This window comes from Spea bombifrons, chromosome 13, assembly GCF_027358695.1.
Source record: "Spea bombifrons isolate aSpeBom1 chromosome 13, aSpeBom1.2.pri, whole genome shotgun sequence".
Lineage (NCBI taxonomy): Eukaryota > Metazoa > Chordata > Amphibia > Anura > Pelobatidae > Spea > Spea bombifrons.
The window spans coordinates 6,867,344-6,886,799 of NC_071099.1; the positions used below are offsets into that span (position 1 = coordinate 6,867,344).

General features: G+C 47.4%; 1 protein-coding gene and 1 pseudogene across 1 annotated transcript in view; one reads left to right on the plus strand and one right to left on the minus strand.

Moving 5' to 3' along the window:
* Positions 1-1,193: 1,193 nt before the first annotated feature.
* On the minus strand, positions 1,194-1,302 carry LOC128472147 (uncharacterized; annotated as a pseudogene).
* A 10,289-nt stretch (positions 1,303-11,591) lies between these two features.
* RUNDC1 (RUN domain containing 1) overlaps positions 11,592-19,456 on the plus strand; it is a 46,093-nt gene continuing 38,228 nt past the window's right edge. The window contains exon 1 of the mRNA XM_053453929.1: positions 11,592-12,009. Coding sequence (XP_053309904.1) covers positions 11,608-12,009 — 402 coding nt within the window. The 5' untranslated portion in view covers positions 11,592-11,607. The remainder of the gene's footprint in view (positions 12,010-19,456) is intronic.

Below are 19,456 nucleotides of genomic sequence, written 5' to 3' on the forward strand. Positions count from 1 at the left end.
AGAGCCTGTCCTGGTGTGTGTGTGTGTTTGGGTGTTGGTGTGGCAGAGCCTGTCCTGGTGTGTGTGTCCAGACGGGGGTTCTTTACAGTAAGAGCGGTGAGACTATGGAACTCTCTGCCAGAGGAAGTGGTAATGGTAAACTCAATAAAAGAGTTTAAAAGGAGCCTGGACGTGTTTCTTGAAAGCAATAATATCACAAGTTATGGATAGTAGATTAATAGGGACAGAACATTGATCCAGGGATTTATTCTGATTGCCATATTTGGAGTCGGGAAGGAATTTTCCCCCTGGTATGGGGCAATTGGCATCTGCTTCATAAGGGTTTTTTGCCTTCCTCTGGATCAACACGGTAGGGACACAATATGTATATAGGTTGAACTTGATGGACTTTGGTCTTTTTTCAACCTTATGAACTATGTTACTATGTTACTATGTTTGGGTGTAGGTGTGGCAGAGCCTGTCCTGGCGTGTGTTTGGGTGTTGGTGTGGCAGAGCCTGTCCTGGTGTGTGTGTGTTTGGGTGTCGGTGTGGCAGAGCCTGTCCTGGTGTGCGTGTCTGGGTGTCGGTGTGTGCACTGTACTTACAGGAGAGATAAAACGCCCTCCTGAATTTGTAGTCACTTCAGAGGAAAACACTTTCTAGGCCCAGAAATCAGTAAAGGTATTGCGTTATTTACTCTTATTTCAATCTGCATATCTTATCAAATGATTAATTGCGGAAACTTGAATGGTGGTTGGGATCTTCAGAGTGAAACCCAATTTAGTTGTAAGACCTGATTATTCCCGTTGGTTTCACAGGACAAAAAAACAATATGCACATTTTTCATTTATTTAAAATAAACACTTTAAATTTACATTAACATGTGTCATTAACACTTTTATCTCTTTCTCACAATGGCATTTCTCTATTCACCCTCTTATTTTAGCCACTCTGCCCCCAGATATGCCTCATTCCTCATACCGCTGTACCACTGTACCGCTTTATATGCCTTATACCTCCAAAATGCCACTGTGCCCCCTAATATGCCTTATACCCCCGAAATTTACACAGTGGTGCTTATTTGCCCCGCTTTTCTCCTGTTGATATATTAACAGGACAGAGAAGGTGAGAAGGTGGAAATAAGGGCTTAAAGCTTTGATGATGAGCAAGAAACACATAGGGAAAAGCTCTCCCGGGGCTGTGAGAAAAGCAAAAGCCTACAACACTTGGTATTCCCAGGTGGTCTCCCACCCACGTACTATGCAGGCCCGGCCCTGCTTAGCTTCCGAGATCGGGTGCATTCAGGGAAGTATGGCTGTAGGCATTAAAACTTCTTGTTTCACTCTTTTTCTTCTTCTGCTGCTGCTTGTCACAAAGGCAGCACTTTAAGTCCTGGGACAGGACAGAGAAGGTGGGAAGGTTTAAATAAGGGCGTAAAGCTTTGATGATGAGCAAGAAACACATGGGGAAAAGCTCTCCCCAGCCTTTGAGAAAAGAAAAAGCCTACAACACCTGGCATTCCCAGGCAGCCTCCCATCTAGGTACTAACCAGGCCCAACCCTGTTTGGCTTCCGATATCAGACACATTCAGAGTGGTATAGCTGTAGGTGTGAAAGCCAGGGCCGGACTGGCCCACCGGGATACCGTGAAATTTTTCCCGGGCTGGCCGGTCCATGGGTTGGGCGGTCGGCAGACCAACAATCAAAGCACGCGCCTGCAAAGTTCAAAAGAGCCCCTGAACGGCTGCGATCGTTATTGAAAGTGGCTGTGGTGCGGCAGTGAGGCTGCGTCCGCCAGCGCCTAATGAAATTAAAGCGGCCGTCGTGCATGCAACGTGCCGCCCAATGGCCGTGCCTCAGCTCTTCGTCCCACGTCTTAAAAGGGGTTTAAAAGAGTTCCTCATGACAGGGAGAGGATCGTCACGTCGGAGGAGAGCAGGAAAAAAAAAACACAAAAATGTAAGTATTACCAAAAAATAGGGGGTTAAATGAAAGCAGACCCATATTCAAGGGGGGGGTTGCCTTGGGACATCATGCAAAAAATAAATAATACAAAACGGGGGGAATTCCCGGCAAGGGAGATTGTTAAAGCACATCGAGCAGACGTGCCGGCAGGGGAGGCTGTCTCAGGGTATCGGAGAGTAGGATGCAGGTCCCCTGCACCACTGCAGGGGATCTGTATCCTAACCCTGCTGCCTGCCCGGTTGGGAGATATGAATTGCGCATTTCTGCGCTAGACCCCGAATATTGGCCGCATCCCCACTTTAAAGACTTAAATTGGGGGGGGGGAGTGTGGCTGTCAGGAACCACTTTTTTGCTGCCTGAACCATGGCTTTTTTATACCTGTGGCATTTAAATCTGCTACCTCTAGTGGCCACCCTCCGCTCTCTGGAGCACTCAGAACTCATTACTAGGATCAGGTGTGCCTTGTTACCTGGGTTGAGCCCTAGTCAATACATCCAGCTGTGCCTTGTTACCTGGATTACCCTGCCTTTATGAACCTGCCCTGCCTTTCAGTCAGGGCCTTTGTATTGAAGTCTCTGGACCTGCACCTGCACCTGCACCTGCACCTGCACCTGCACCTGCACCTGCACCTGCACCTGCACCTGCACCTGCACCTGCACCTGCACCGTTCCTGGTTCCCTGCTTTGTGTCCTTCCAAGTGGATTCCCTGCTTTGTGTCCTGTCTAAGCGGGCTCTCTGCCTTTCGTGCCCTTCCAAGCGGGCTCTCTGCCTTTCGTGCCCTTCCAAGCGGGCTCTCTGCCTTTCGTGCCCTTCCAAGCGGGCTCTCTGCCTTTCGTACCCTTCCAAGCGGGCTCTCTGCCTTTCGTGGCCCTTCCAAGCAGGCTCTCTGCCTTTCGTGGCCCTTCCAAGCAGGCTTTCTGCCTTTCAATACGGTAAATCAATGCTGGGGGCAATACACAAGTTTGTGTTGTGGGGGGGGAGACAGTAATCAACACTAAAGGGGGACCTGGCTGGGGCATCAATACACAAGGGGACAAAAAATACAATAGGTGGAGTTAATGTCAAAGCAGTGTAGAAAATAAAAATTTTATGCTTCAGTATGGCAGAGCCTGTCTGGGTGTTAGTGTGGCACAGCCTGTCCTGGTATGTATTTGGGTGTCGGTGTGACAGAGCCTTTCCTGGTATGTGTCTTGTGTGTTTGGTGGCACTTCCGTGTGCCATAAAGAAGCCGTTTGTTGCCAGAACAGGCAGGGGGCAGTGTTTCTCCATTAACCCCTTCGTTGCTGGAACAAGAGAGGGGTGGAGCTATGGGGGAGGTGCCTGCCAGTCCGATAAAAGCCCCTGGCACCATGATGGCGGTGCTCAGGTATTCACAGCTGTTTAGTTGCCTTCTGTGTCTTCCTGCTTCTGCTGCTGTTGTCCTGTCCTTGTGAACCCTGCTTCTTTGACCTGGTTTGTACACCGTCTTCTGCCTTTTGTCTGCCACCTGCTTCTGACACTTGGATCGTGACCTGGATTACTTCTTGCCTGCCTCTGACCCTTGGACCGTGACCTGGATTGCTATTGTCTGCTGCCTGCCCTTGACCCCTGGACTGTGACCTGGATTAGTTATTTTGCTGTTGAACCCATTACCATTGGAACTGGTTCCTGTTTTTGGTATCTGGGTGTCGGTGTGGCAGAGCATGTCCTGGTGTGTGTGTGTGTTTTGGCGTCGGTGTGGTAGAGCCTTTCCTGGTGTGTGGGTGTAGCAGAGCATGTCCTGGTGTGTGTTTGGGTGTCTGTGTGGTAGACAAAATACAAAAAAAGTGAAGCGCAATATTCTAATTAAATATAAATGTTACACCTTCTGGTGAAGTGGTGCTGCAAAAACACAGGAACAAACTCCCCAAAATGTTCCAAATTAAATACAATCAAAACCACACAAGTGTCTGCGCACCCAAATAATAATATCCAAAAGGTTCATATATAAAAGGAAGAGAAAAGAAAAAAAATTATGGTGTAGTATATCAAAGTACGTTTTTAAAAAAACGCTATTAAGCAGATCGGACCCTTACAATTTAAAGGGCATAAATATGCCCATACATAGAGTGTGATGATCTCCTTAGGAGCTTCTTTATCCCACACTGGTACTTGTAGATAAAGAAGGTAGGCAGCGGAGGGGAGTAGGTAAAAACGATAATTTTAATGTATAAAAGAAAGGCAAACTTGTTGTCCTCCGTTTCGGATGTCACAGAGTCCAGGCTTCAAACTTCGTAGCAGCGCTACCACAAAGAAACGCCGTCTTAGTCCTCTGATCCACTTCCGTAATGCTACTCCTCCTCCCGATGTCGTCAACACGCACTACGCGTTTCGCTTATCGCTTCATCTGGTGCATGCCACCATAATTTTTTTTCTTTTCTCTTCCTTTTATATATGAACCTTTTGGATACTGTGTGTGGGAACTCTCGCTGGAAGGGTATTTTTGTACATATTATTTTTGTGTTGCACATATAATTTACTCACTTATTATTTGGGTGCGCAGACACTTGTGTGGTAGAGCCTATCCTGGTGTGTGTGGGTGTCGGTGTGGTAGAGCATGTCCTGGTGTGTGTGTGTGTTTTGGCGTCGGTGTGGTAGAGCCTTTCCTGGTGTGTGGGTGTAGCAGAGCATGTCCTGGTGTGTGTCTGTGTGGTAGAGCCTGTCCTGGTGTGTCTGTGTTTGGGTGTCGGTGTGGCAGAGCCTGTCCTGGTGTGTGTGTGTGTGTGTGTGTGTGTGTCGGTGTGGTAGAGCCTCTCCTGGTGTGTGGGTGTAGCAGAGCATGTCCTGGTGTGTGTTTGGGTGTCTGTGTGGTAGAGCCTATCCTGGTGTGTGTGGGTGTCGGTGTGGTAGAGCATGTCCTGGTGTGTGTGTTTTGGCGTCGGTGTGGTAGAGCCTTTCCTGGTGTGTGGGTGTAGCAGAGCATGTCCTGGTGTGTGTCTGTGTGGTAGAGCCTGTCCTGGTGTGTCTGTGTTTGGGTGTCGGTGTGGCAGAGCCTGTCCTGGTGTGTGTGTGTGTGTGTGTGTGTGTGTGTTTGGGTGTCGGTGTGGTAGAGCCTCTCCTGGTGTGTGTGTGTCTGGGTGTTGTGCACTGTAATTACTGTAGTAATAAATTGATTTATTTAATGTTTACTTATCCAGAGATAAAATGCCCTCCTGAATTTGTAGTGACTTCAGAGGACAAAACTTTCTAGGCCCAGAAGTCAGTGAGAGGAAAAGTATTATTATTATTATTATTATCATCCTTTATTTATATAGCGCCAACAGTTTACGCAGCGCTTAATACAATACATTAATTCAAGGGATATGACAAGACAAGAATTGACAGACTAAGACAAACCGATACATTTGGTGGAGAGAGCCCTGCTCGCAAGTTTCTAGAGGGAAATGGGGTGACAAACATAAGGCATAGAGAAAGGGTTAAGGTATTGTGTTATTTACTCTTATTTCAATCTGCATATTTTATCAAAGGATTAATCGCAGAAACTTGAATGCTGGTTGGGATCTTCAGAGTGAAACCCAATTTAATTGTAAGAACTGATTTCATTATTCCCGTTGGTTTCACAGTCCTTTCCACTTGAGAGGACCTTTTACATAAACATACTGGCAGACCACTTTGCACCATGAACTGTGAGCATTTTTTTTTGTTAAATGAATACTGTATCTGGGATGAGGTAGTCATTGGATGATGCAGTGCTAGAACAGTTGTGGTGGTATTACCATATTTGCTCGATTATAAGACAAGGTTTGTGAAGAGGAGCACAGACTGTCAGGTAGGACAGTCTCAGGGGTGTCCAACCTGCAGCAGGACTACAGCAGGACTGGAGGGCCACAGGTTGGACACCCCTGGTATAGCCGGTTCAATTAGGGCAGGCATGTCCAAACTTTTTTCGAAGAGTGCCAGATTTGATGAAGTGAACATGTGCGAGGGCCGACCATTTTGCCTGACATTCTTTGAACCATTAAAATTAAATGCAAATTAACTATTTTATGCAAAGTTTATTGAAAACAGCATGCTTTTCATTTTGTGACTTGGATGACAAATCTAAACAGCTGTTAAATCACTCTGCCTTTAATATTAAAAAAACAGATCTATATTTGGGCAACTTATCTGTGGGGCCTTATCAGTCCGGAATGCGGGGCGCAATTGGCCCTCGGGCCGGACTTTGGACATGCCTGAATTGGGGGCATTCTACAATACACCGTATGTAAAACACAGTAATGCTGGTATTGTTGTACATTACGAAGCAGTAATTTAGTTTATTTAGAATCAAAACAACACTACAGAGTATGCAAACACTTTACAGATACACTTACCATATACAGTATGTGACAAACCTTTCACAGTCCTTTCCACTTGAGAGGACCTTTTACATAAACATACTGGCAGGGCCATAACATCACAGTTAGGGGTCTTAAGCACAGTCCTCTAGGGCAATCAGAGTCAGGAACAATAGTTTGAAGCAAAACAGTGCTTTATTTTTAACCGCTCAAACCCCTAAAACCAAATCATAAAAAGAAAACCTAGCTCCCAATTGGAGCCCTCTCTAACTGAACTATGCTGGTCCAGACTGACCAGCCTAATCACCCACTACCTCAACCTCCCAGCCAGACCCAGCTACGCCAGGCTCTGGAAAACCTCCCCCAGACAACACACAAAATGTCCAGGCAGGTATTGCCTCACTTAGCTCTGGGATTGTCTTCTTCAGGGCCTCTCCTTGCCCTGGGAGCACAGGGAACTTCCTCTTCCTCCAACAGTCTCTCTGAGTATCAGGCTCCAGGGGTTTTTAATGTCCAGCACCTGTGCCTAACGCCGGCCCCATAGGAATCCCGGACCGGATCTTGTGGACTTCTTGCCTCCTGGAAAACCTGGCATGGAATTTCCACGAAATGGAGCATTGGCCCACCCCGCTCTCCAATTGCTCCACCCCAGGGATCCATATGTATAATCTGCATAGCAGCTGTACCCAGATGCCAGGGGTGGGCTGGGCCGGGGGGCAGGAGGGCAATTGCCCCCCAGGCCGCCCTAAATCCGGGCCGGTGGGCCGGACGGACGACATTCAATGCGGCTGCGGCCGCAAAGTTAAAAACTAAGCGGCCGCGAGCAGGATTGAGTGCGGCCGTCATGCGTACCTGGCGGGGGGCGGTCCGCCCTGGCTGCCGCTCATCTGAGGGGTGCCACCATGCCGGCACGCCTTCAGAAATGATGCGCGCAGCAACTGTGGCTGTGCGCCGGGACTTGATGTCAAATCCCGGCGCACAACACTGAAGCCACGCCCACCGTCTTCCGCGCTCAGTGCACAGGACAGGAAGAAGAAGAAGAAGAAGAGGAGGAAAACTGAGAGTGAAAGAAGAAAAGGTAGGAGAGAGTGGATTAGTAAGTGTGTGAGAGTGATGGGTGTTATGCTGAATGTAAGTGTGTGAGAGTGATGGGTGTTATGCTGAATGTAAGTGTGTGAGATTGATGGGTGTTATGCTGAATGTAAGTGTGTGAGAGTGATGGGTGTTATGCTGAATGTAAGTGTGTGAGAGTGATGGGTGTTATGCTGAATGTAAGTGTGTGAGAGTGATGGGTGTTATGCTGAATGTAAGTGTGTGAGAGTGATGGGTGTTATGCCTAATGTAAGTGTGTGAGAGTGATGGGTGTTATGCCGAATGTAAGTGTGTGAGAGTGATGGGTGTTATGCTGAATGTTTGTGAATGAGGGTTTCAGATAGCATGGATGTGTAAGTGTTGGGGGATAGCTTGGCATAGGGAGTCCGTAATCACATTCCTTTCATGCCCAGATTCCAGAATGTAGTGGCTGCCTAGGCATGATAGGAGTGTGATTGCTGTTATAAATTATTTTTTGGTCCAACTTCGGTGTGTTAACACTTTTATTGGACAGAATAATTCAATGACAGTATTAATATATATATATATATATCTATATATATATATCTATATATATATATCTATATATAGATATATATATATCTATATATATATATATATCTATATATATATATATATCTATATATATATATATATATACCGTATTGGCTCGTATATAGGCCGCCCCCGTATATAGGCCGCACCCTAAAAGTTTAGTGCTTTTTTAAAGAAAAAGTTTTTTTCTTTACAAAAGCACCAAAAAACATGCTGCCACTCTGTCCTCTCCCCCCCCGAGATATGCTGCCACTCTGTCCTCTCCCCCCCCCGAGATATGCTGCCATTCTGTCCTCTCCCCCCCCCGAGATATGCTGCCACTCTGTCCCTCCCCCCGGGATATGCTGCCACTCTGTCCCCCCCCCGAGATATGCTGCCACTCTGTCCCCCCCCCCGAGATATGCTGCCACTCTGTCCTCCCCCCTCCGACTTACCAGAGCAGACTCCCGGGTGTCTTGCAGGGCCGGAGGGGGACATCTATGCACATCGTGTATACAACTCCCGGTGCCAGCAGGCACTCAGCGGAAGTGCCGGCACCGGAAGTTGTATACGCGTATTGCGTAGATGTCTTCCGCCGGCTCTGCAAGACACCCGGAAGTCTGCTCTGGTAAGTCGGGGGGGGGTGTAAAATGCATTGTGCAGACGTTCAATGCCGGTGAACGTCCACGCGATGCGCTTAGACAACCTCCCGTGCCGGCACTCCCCCCGTGGGATGTGCTGGCAGGGGAGGCTGTCTGAGCGTATCGGACAGTAGGATACAGGTCCCCTGCACCGCTGCGGGGGATCTGTATCCTAACCCCGCTGCCTGCCCGGCGCCCTGGACTGCATGTCCGGGCGTCGGACGCTAGACCCCGAATATAGGCCGCAAAGTGGGGGGAAAAAGTGCGGCCTATATTCGGGCCAATACGGTATATATATAATTGCAAACAGCAATCACACTCCTATCATGCTAAGTCAGCCAGCACATGCTAGAACCTGGGCATGATAGGATTGTGATTGTTGTTATATATATGTGTGTATATATATATATATATGTTAATATTGTTGTTGATTTTTTTTTGTCTAATTTTGGTGTTACTTTTAATAAAGTATTTTAAAGGTTTTTTTTCTCAGTTTTGGCCAAGTGAATGCTGAATTTTTAGTTTCAGTCCAGAATTTTCATTTAGGTGCATCCCCACTACATACTATGCCAGTCACTAAAGTGGTAAGCCTACACCACATCAATGTTTGGCTTAGTATATAGTGATAGGGGTCAGTGTCTGGCTCAATGTATAGGCACTCATTGACGGTGGTGCTGCGTAATCCCTAAGTATATAATGATAACAATTTTGCTGTACCCCTGTCAATGTTTGCCTAACCATAGAAACTATGCAGTTTTAAAGTGTGTGTGTGTGGGGGGGGTGCCACAGGTGCCAAATACTCTAGGTACGCCCCTGCATCATGCGGCTGTCAGACCCAATGGCCATGCCTCAGCTCCTCTTCCCACGTCTTAAAAGGGGTGTGATGAAGAGCTGAGGCATGCGGTGCGTCCACGCCGGCCACTTTAATTTCATTAGGCGCTGCTGGAGTGACTGCCGCACGACGGCCACTTTCAATGTCGCTCGCAGCCGCTTTGATGGTGCAATGGGCCAGTTGACTAGACTTGCCCCCCAGGCCTTAGGCTGCCAGCCCTCCCCTGCCAGATGCCATGCCAATCAACTCCCTGGGGTTCACAGTCTCACAAGTAACAGAATAGCATGACTAGCGTCTTCTTGTTGTTATGGTTTCTAGTATCTAGACAGCAAACCTGCCACCCCACCGTATTCTGATTACAAATTGCCATCATGACTTCCGCTCCTTCCACATCCAGAGGAGAGTGCTCAAGCGACATGCCAACTCCTTCCACATCCAGAGGAGAGTGCTTTTTGTACATGTTTGCTACTTTACAGATAATCTGGTTATTATATGTTAATGATTAAACTATTTTTATGACAAAACCAGTGGTCTTATATTCAGGCATTTTCTTTTTTTCCCAATAAGATCCAAAATTTGAGGGGTCGTCTTATAATCGAGCAAATACGGTAACAGCCAAAAGCTTCTTACAAGAATATTGTGAGAAATAATGTGATCACTGCCAGCGTTGCTGAAATGCCTCAATATCAAGGCATTCAGCAGCATCAAGAACACCCGAAAAACAGGGTGCCGTTTGACTGCTTTCCGGAACAGACATCTGAGCTTCTTCAAAGAAAGTGAACTCCAGCTAAGTGAACTAAGTAAACACATAGAATAGTGAAATTAAAAAATCTAAATTGTCACAAAATAACAAAATGAAGCAGGCTCTGTGTCTAAAGATCCGCTGAGCGTGCTATAAAGTAAAACTTTACGCTCCCCTGTAGGTTGGTCACCCTGCAGGTACTGCAGCCGACCATGAATTTATAAAATACCGTATTTGCTCGATTATAAGACGAGGTTTTTTTCAGAGCAAATGCTCTGAAAAATACCCCTCGTCTTATAATCAGACCTCAAATAGGTCTGACTATGCGACGACTAAGATCCAGATCCCCCGCAGCTCCCTATATGCCACTCTTCCCCATAATATGCCTTTTAACCCTCTAAATGCCAGAGTGGCATATAGGGGTATAAGGCATTTCTGGAGGCAGAGTGGCACATAGGGGGTCAAAAGGCATATCATAGGGCACAGTGGCATGTAGGGTTAAAAGGCATTTCATGGGCACAGTGGCATTTAGAGGGTTAAAAGGCATATCATGGGGCACAGTGGCATATAGGGGGAATAAGGCATTTCTGGGGCAGATGTGCATAACTGGGGGGCAGGTTGGAAAATAGAAGGAAATAAAACCAAAATATTTTTCTCAATCATAGCTTTTATAAAAAAAATAGTTTAGATTAATTAACATTTACTGGTAAAACTTTTTTCCTATAGGGTCGTCTTATATTCAGGCTATTCCTTTTTTTCCTAAATTAATATTCAGATTTGGGGGGTCGTCTTATAATCGGGGTCGTCTTATAATCGAGCAAATACGGTATATATAAAAAAGTTTAAAAAAAAGTGATGTATTTTTAAAAAATACGAAAAACCCCAATGATGTCACCACATCATCATAAGGAATCATCCGGTTAAAAGAAAATATGTGCAAAAAATGTAAAAAAAATATTTAAAGACAATTCATAAAATTTGCACTGTACCTTCCTAAAAAATCTTGGCATTTGCATTTCAAATACCCTGGGGTGTCTTGTTTTCAAAAACATATGGTTTGATTAAATTGAATTGACCACAGCCATCACTGGGAAGACCCAGACCCGACCACAGAGAAGGGGGAGACCCCCATTCAAACCAAAGCGGCGACCATGGAGGAAGGGGAGAACCCCATCCAGCTGTAAGAGCGAGCAGTGAGGTCCACTTATGATTCAATGCACCCTCTAGTGGCGGCTTCGCCTATTACTACTGCTTATAGGAGAGTGAGAGAGAGACAGAGAGACCGGGGGAGAGACGGGGACTAGTAGAGTACACAGACTAATCCGATATTAAATTATGACCATATTGTTTATGGAAAAAACGCACAAATATTAAAAATGCCTGATTTAATAAGATCCGGAAATGATTTGGCTTTCACAGTCGTTATGGTAGCGTGTACCTGTACAAATCCCTGCCCTTTCTATGACGTCAGCAAAAATATTTTCTTTCCGCTGGCATGGCGGAATAGCTAGCACGGCAGGAGGCAGTCATGTCAGCCGACGAAATGTCTGTATCCGACGGCGAGCCCGTGACCGGGGAGCGATGGGCTCCTGTCGGAGCAGTGGCAGAGGAAACTAATGAGCTGATCTTAACCACGGCATCTGCAGATTCCAGTGCGGTAGAAGAGTCTGGGCGGCTAAGCTGTGGATCCGCATCCGGGGAATTGATTGAAAAACTCCAAAGGCTCGAGAGCGAGCAAGAGCTACTGAGCTCGTCATTATTGGCCCTCACTTCACACTTCGCCCAAGTGCAGTTCAGATTGAAGCAGATAGTAAAGGCGGAAGGAGGAGAGAAGGAAAGGCTGCTGACGGAGCTGGAGGACTTTGCTTTCAAGGGATGCCCGCATGTTCTAGGAACACGAAGGCTTGAAGAGCAAATGGTGGAAGATTCGGTTAGTAGTACATAACGCGCATTCATATGTGAAACCACATCAACCAATTTGTTTTAATAGCTGGAGTTCAGAAGGGGTATTTGGGGTTTGCGGTGTTTATATGGTCAGAAAAGAGAAGATTAGTGGATAGAAAACACATACGATTGCGTTTTGAGAAGCCGTTAGTATAAAGGACTGAAGTCAAGCTGTCAGACGGTTTCATATCAGTGGTAGTGATGTCCGGATCATGAACGAATCGTTCTTTTGATCCGATTCTTTTCAGTGATCTGGATGAATCGGTTCAGTAGACTGAACGATTCATTTGTAGCAGTTCAGTCTGTGAATCATGCAGTTGTAACCTGATCCTAGAATGAGTAATCTGCAGAGCACTCAGACACAGACTCTGGGATCAGGTTACAGCTCATTAATTCACAGAGGAACGATGACTCAGAGTCAGAGAGTCGTTCAAAGATTCGAATCTTACAGAGAATATCACTGACACCATACTTTTATAAATAAATACATTAATAATCTTCACTGCCTCCAGGATTTAGATTCCACTTAGTTTGCCCACCTTTACGTCTAACTGCACCTTAAGTTAACTTTATTAAATTAATTAAGTTAACCCTCAGTCATCAGCATTAAATTAACCCTAAATACCCCATCAACCATAACTGCCTCTAAATTAACCCTAAACACCCCATCAACCATAACTGCCCCTAAATTACCCCTAAATTCCCGCATGGAAAGAGTTAAAATATTGGCATTATAAATGCCCGTAGCGTGCCTTGTTTAAAAAAATGTCTGATTTGATGGGGTAAATTGAATTGGCTGGCTTTAAAGATGTCCCAAATATGGCACGTGGCCACAGACTGACCAGATGTCTAAACGGCAAAAAAAATACACGCTTCACAAAGGTGGCCTTTTAACTCCCAAAAACCCATGCATGTGGAGTATCCCTGCGCTCAGGAGATGTTGCTGAACACATATTGGGGTGTTGTTTGACAGGGACATACCTGGAGTACAACGTGTGTGGGGGAAAAAAATACAAACATTTTTGACTACCATAAAGCTTAACAAAGGCTAGTGGTAGAATTAGTGCATGGAAAGGGTTAAAATACCAGCATTTGAAATACCTTGAGTGTCTATTTTAAAAAAATATATGGTTTGATGTGGTAAATTGCATTGGCCGGCTTCAAAGATACTCGAAATAGCACATGGGACAGAATGACCAGATTTGGGGAAAAATGGTTTTGAAATAGCAAAACGCTACTGGTACCTATTGCCCCATAACGTGCAGAAAAAAGCAAAAAAAAAAAAAAGCATAACAACATTGGGTATTTCTAAACTCAGGACAAATAGAATCTATTTAGGAGGTTTTTTCATTCGACTCTCTGAAGGACTCGACTCGACTCTCTGAAGGACTCGACTCGACTCTCTGAAGGACTCGAGTCGACTCTCTGAAGGACTCGACTCGACTCTCTGAAGGACTCGACTCGACTCTCTGAAGGACTCGAGTCGACTCTCTGAAGGACTCGAGTCGACTCTCTGAAGGACTCGAGTCGACTCTCTGAAGGACTCGAGTCGACTCTCTGAAGGACTCGAGTCGACTCTCTGAAGGACTGGACTCGACTCTCTGAAGGACTCGACTCGACTCTCTGAAGGACTCGACTCTCTGAAGGACTCGACTCGACTCTGAAGGACTCGACTCGACTCTGAAGGACTCGACTCGACTCTGAAGGACTCGACTCGACTCTGAAGGACTCGACTCGACTCTGAAGGACTCGACTCGACTCTGAAGGACTCGACTCGACTCTGAAGGACTCGACTCGACTCTGAAGGACTCGACTCGACTCTGAAGGACTCGACTCGACTCTCTGAAGGACTCGACTCGACTCTCTGAAGGACTCGACTCTCTGAAGGACTCGACCCAGCCGGCTTAAAATAAATCAAGGGAGCTGGAGGTCTGTTAATGCAGACCTCCGATCCTGCTCCCTTGCGACGCGCACGTCAACTGATGCTGTGCGTCGGGATTTGATTCAGATCCCGGCACACAGCACTGAAGCCACGTCCACCGTCTTTGCTACACCGGAAGGACAGGACACAGAAGAAGAAGAGGCAAGAGGAAGAACGAAGAGGAGGAGGAAAAGTAACAGAGGAAAGGTAGGAAAACATTAAGTGAGGGTGGATTAGTAAGTGTGTGAGAGTGATGGATGTTATGCTGTAGTTTATGCTGAATGTTTGTGAATGAGTGTGTGTGTGATAGCATGGATGTGGGAGGGGGTAGCATGGCATAGGGAGGCTGTAATCACATTAATATGATGCCCAGGTTCCAGCATGTACTGGCTGCCTGGGCATGATAGGAGTGTGATTGCCGTTAGCAATTATATATATGATGATGTTGGGTTTTTTTGTCCAATTTTGGTGTGTTATTTTTAATAAAGTGGGTTGTTTTTTTTTTTAAAGGGGGGGGCATTTTCAGTTTCGGTCAAGTGAATGCTGAATTTTCGGTCCAGAATTTTCATTTCGGTGCATCCCTATATACTAAGCCAGACACTGAAGTGGTAGGTCTACACCACATCAATGTTTGGCTTAGTATATAGTGATAGGGGTTATGCTACATTATTGGCAATGTCTGGCTCAATGTATGGTGATAGATGTTGTGCTGTGCCTCAGTATATACTGATAGGTGTTATGCTGTGCCACCGTCAGTGCGTGCCTCAGTATATAGTGATAGGTGTTATGCTGCCCCACCGTCAATGTTTGCCTCAGTATATAATGATAGCAGTTATGCTGTGCCACCGTCAATGTCTGCCTCGGTATATAGTGAAAGGTGTTATGTTGTACCCCAGTCTATGTGTGCCTCAGTATATAGTGATAGGTGTTATGCTGTACCCCTGTCAATGACAGAAAATACATAGCTCCACCCCCCTTGCAATGTGAATCTTTTTTCCCTTGCCATTCCAGGTGGCACATGAGAAGAAGGCTCCGCCTACCAGGTAGGGCAGGAAACACTATAAAAAAAGGAGACCTCCCCCTTCCTCCCCAGTGTTGTTTCCTGCCCTACTCAGGTAGCGGTTAGGCTGTAGCTTACCTTTTCCCTTCTTTTTTGTTTTCTTGGAGCCCCGGGGGGGCATCCTTTCTCTCCAATCCCCGATAGTGATCCCGGTGGATCCAGGGTGATGCGGCAGCCTCGGAGGCTGTAAACTCCGCGGTCCTCGCGGTTACTCGAGGCTCAGTCCCTCGTTATATGCTGCCCACAGCCCAGGGGGCTCACTGGGACGTGCATTCCCGGGCTCCGGTTCTCTCCGTCCCGGGGAGGGAGAATCCTCAGCGTGAGGCACGGCAGGACAGCGCTCCGGAGGCACTGCGAGCAGGATTCTATAGCCGGCTGTGCCGGTTTCACGGCACCCGTTTTGCATTATCTCCTCTCTGCATTACTTCCGGCACTGCGTCCGGGGTCACGAGAGGTCAATTGACGGGGAATTTCCGGATGTGATGTTTTCTGGGCCTGGGCGCCTAAATGCCTCTATAAAAACGCCAGAATGGGTAAGATCTTTCCTTGCTCTCGTTCCTGTGCTGTATTATTGCATTCTCTACTCCTTTTTTTGTGCCTGCCTGTGCCTGAGGATTGTATATTGCCTTTTTCAAGTAGGTGTTTCCCTCCTGGGTTGAAAGGAGATTTCCATTGGCTATTTCCATTGCTTTCTGTGTTCTCATCTTTGTGTTTTTTCTCCTCAGTCATGTCGGACAAAAATCCAGACATTCCTCCTGAGGCCTCCCCGCATAGGAAGTCTGTGGGGAAAACGAAACACAAAGCCTGCTCTTCCTGTAAAAAGACCCTACACGACCCTACGGCCAAAATGTGCAGCTCCTGCTCTCGGCCTAAAGAAGTTTCCGCATCAGAATTTACCTCCTGGTTGAAGGGGGAACTTCAGTCTACCTTTGACTGTTTTCGGGCCATGGCAAGCTCCACTCAGGTGCCGGTGCCTCAGCATCAACTTTACCAGCAGGGTCCACCAAATGTTCTTCCAGATACCCTGGAAGATTATTCGGCTCCTTTTTCGGAATATGACTACCAGTCGAATGACCCCCAGTCTTCGGATGAGGAGGGGGAAATTAAAGAGGAAACCTTTTTCTTCCCAGTCGAAGAAACAGGGAAGCTCATCTCTGCAGTCAGATCTACTTTGAATCTACAGGATGACATACCAGTCTCAAAACCGGATCCTTTTCAGGGTCACTCTAGGAAACCGCAGACCTTTCCAGTTCACGATTCACTTTCAGCAATAATCACGGAGCAGTGGAGATATCCTGACCGGAGATTCTTAACGTCTTCCAGAATCAAAAAGCTGTTCCCTTTTGATGGTAAGAATTCTGATGCCTGGGAAGTTCCGAAAGTGGACACCGCAGTAGCCAAGGCTACGAAGAAAACAGCCATTCCGATGGAGGACGCGTCCCATTTCAAAGACCCCATGGACCGGCGGGCTGAGAATGCCGCCAAGAGGGCTTTTGAGGCAGCAGCGGCGAACTTTCGTCCAGCCATTGCAATAGCGTCAACTTCTAGAACCATTAAGATCTGGCTCCAACAAGCGGTGGAAGACCTGGCAGCTATTCCTGGGACTGAGCAGGTCGCAAGAAACCTGTCCGACACCTGCTTAGCAATTGACTTCATCTCCGATGCCTCCATTGAATCTGTCCGTGCATCTGCTAAAGCTACGGCACTTTCAGCGGTTTCTAGACGAGCGCTCTGGCTTAAGTCGTGGTCTGCAGATAATGCCTCAAAACACAAGCTGTGCAGCATTCCGTTCCAGGGGAATCACCTCTTCGGCAGCGACCTCGACATGATTCTAGAATCCACCACGGGCGACAAGCACTGGTTACCTCAGAGGAAAGGACCACCTCGTTTCAGGTCTAATTATTATAGAGCTCCAAGAGACAGGGAGTTCTACAGGCCCTCTACCTCCAATCAAGACTACCAGTCCTTTCGGGGTAAACCCTACGCAAGAGGTAGATTCCAGAGAGGAAGAGGCAGAGGCAGAGACGGCAAATCAGGAAGGTTCTGACGCCAGCAGGCTTCAAGTAGGGGGCAGGTTAACCGGTTTCTTTCATGCCTGGGAAGAGATCACCTCAGACCCCTGGGTCCTTCGCATCATCAATCAAGGCTATGCACTGGAGTTTACTCACCTACCTGCCCAGAAATTCCTGCTGTCCATGCCTCCCGCAGACCCTTGGAAAAGAGCGGGATTTTTCTCCACACTCAACAACTTAATTCGCGAAAGGGCTCTAGTCCCGGTGCCTCATCTAGAAATAGGAGAGGGAACCTATTCCCACGTCTTTGTCGTGCCAAAACCATCCGGGAAATTCAGATTAATAATCAACCTACAGTTGGTAAATGCCTGTTTAAGATACAGCAGGTTTCGGATGGAATCCCTGAAGTCCGCCACAGAAATTATTTCATCGGGGGACTTCATGGTCACTATAGACCTGCGGGATGCCTATCTACATGTCCTCATCAGGGAAGACCACCAAAGATTCCTCCGTCTGGCCGTTACACTGCCTCAAGGTGTTCGTCATCTTCAGCTTCGGGCCCTTCCTTTTGGAATTGCTACAGCACCACGGATCTTCACGAAACTCATGTCAGTGGTCGTGGCCTTCCTGAGGCAAAGAGGCATCAAAGTGGTCCCATACCTGGACGATTGGCTCCTAATTGCAGCCTCGGCATCATTGCTCCAATCCCATCTAGAGTTTTCCCTCAGGACTCTCCACAACCTGGGATGGTTGGTGAACTCTCTGAAGTCAAAGTTACTTCCAAACAGACGTCGGACCTTTCTGGGAATGATCCTCGATTCAGAAGTACAGAAGACGTTTCTCCCGCAGGACAAAATCCTAAGATTACGGGAATTCACACATGCGGTCCTACAGAGCAAGTCAGTGTCCCTCAGATCAGTCATGTCTTTGCTCGGTCTAATGACCTCCTCCATCTCGGCAGTTCCCTGGGCACTGGCTCACGCAAGACCTCTTCAACAGTTTTTACTGGATCACTGGGATCGCTCCAGGACGTCCCTATACAAGAAGGTCCGGCTTTCTCCCTTCGTTCGGGAGTCACTCCATTGGTGGCTGTCAGCCAGGAAGCTTTCACAGGGACTCCCTTGGCAGACAAGAGATTGGGTGGTAATCTCCACCGACGCCAGTTTGACAGGCTGGGGTGCTGTCATGGGAAGCCATATTACCCAGGGAACCTGGTCTCCTCAAGAATCAAGCCGGCACATCAATCTTCTAGAACTGCTGGCGGTCTGGAGGGCTCTAAGATTCTGGTCTCCAATCCTGCGGCACAAGTCCATCAGGATCCTTTCGGACAACGTCACCGTGGTGGCCTACCTTTCCAAGCAGGGTGGCACCGGAAGCAGACGCCTGCAGACCCTGACTGCTCAGATCTGCCGATGGGCGGAGTTCAGTCATTGTACTCTCTCCGCGGTCCATATCAAGGGTTCACTGAATCAGGAGGCGGATTACCTCAGCAGGAACTCAGTACCTCCGGGAGAATGGTCCTTAAACAAAAGGGTCTTCGCCTTCATCACAAAGAAATGGGGTACTCCCCAGATAGACCTGATGGCCACGCATCTGAACACTCAGGTAAAGGAGTTTTTTCTCTCTTTCACCAGTCGGCCGTCCCCGAGGCCTGGAAGCACTCTCGCAGACCTGGGATTTCGATCTCGCATACGTTTTTCCTCCGCTTCCCCTTATCTCCAGAGTGCTCCGGAAAATTCGGGAAAACCCTCAAAAAGTCATCCTGGTTGTTCCTTTCTGGCCTCGAAGAATTTGGTTCTCGGACCTTACCACCTTGTCCATAGACAACCCCATGCTTCTTCCTCAGGTGAAGGATCTTCTCGTTCAAGGTCCTGTTCTCCACCCAGATCCCTCCCGATTCAACCTCTCCGCATGGCTTCTGAAAGGGAGATCCTGACCTCTAAAGGATTAGCTGCACCAGTGGTGAACACCATTCTCTCCAGCCGCAAAAATTCTACGACCACCAAGTACCAGAAGGTTTGGGAAACATTCATCGCCTGGTGCAATGTGCACGAAGTATCCCCTCCATCTATCCGTGAGGTGCTGCGCTTTTTTCAAGATGGTTTTGATAAAGGATTCCAACCTGCTACTATCAAGGTCCAGATCTCGGCACTGAGCAACTTCTTGGACTTCCATCTGGCTTCCCATCCTTGGATCTCCAGATTTTCTAAGGGAATGTGTAGACTTCGCCCTAGGCTCCGTCCGTCGGTCCCGCCTTGGGACCTTAACCTTGTGTTGCACCAACTCACCACGTCTCCTTTCGAGCCTCTAGAGGATATCTCTCTAAAGCTGCTCACCTACAAGGTTGTCCTCCTAGTAGCCCTCACTTCTGCTAGGAGGGTGAGCGAGCTCCAGGCTCTCTCCAGAGTAGAACCTTTCCTCAGGATTCTGCCGGACTGCG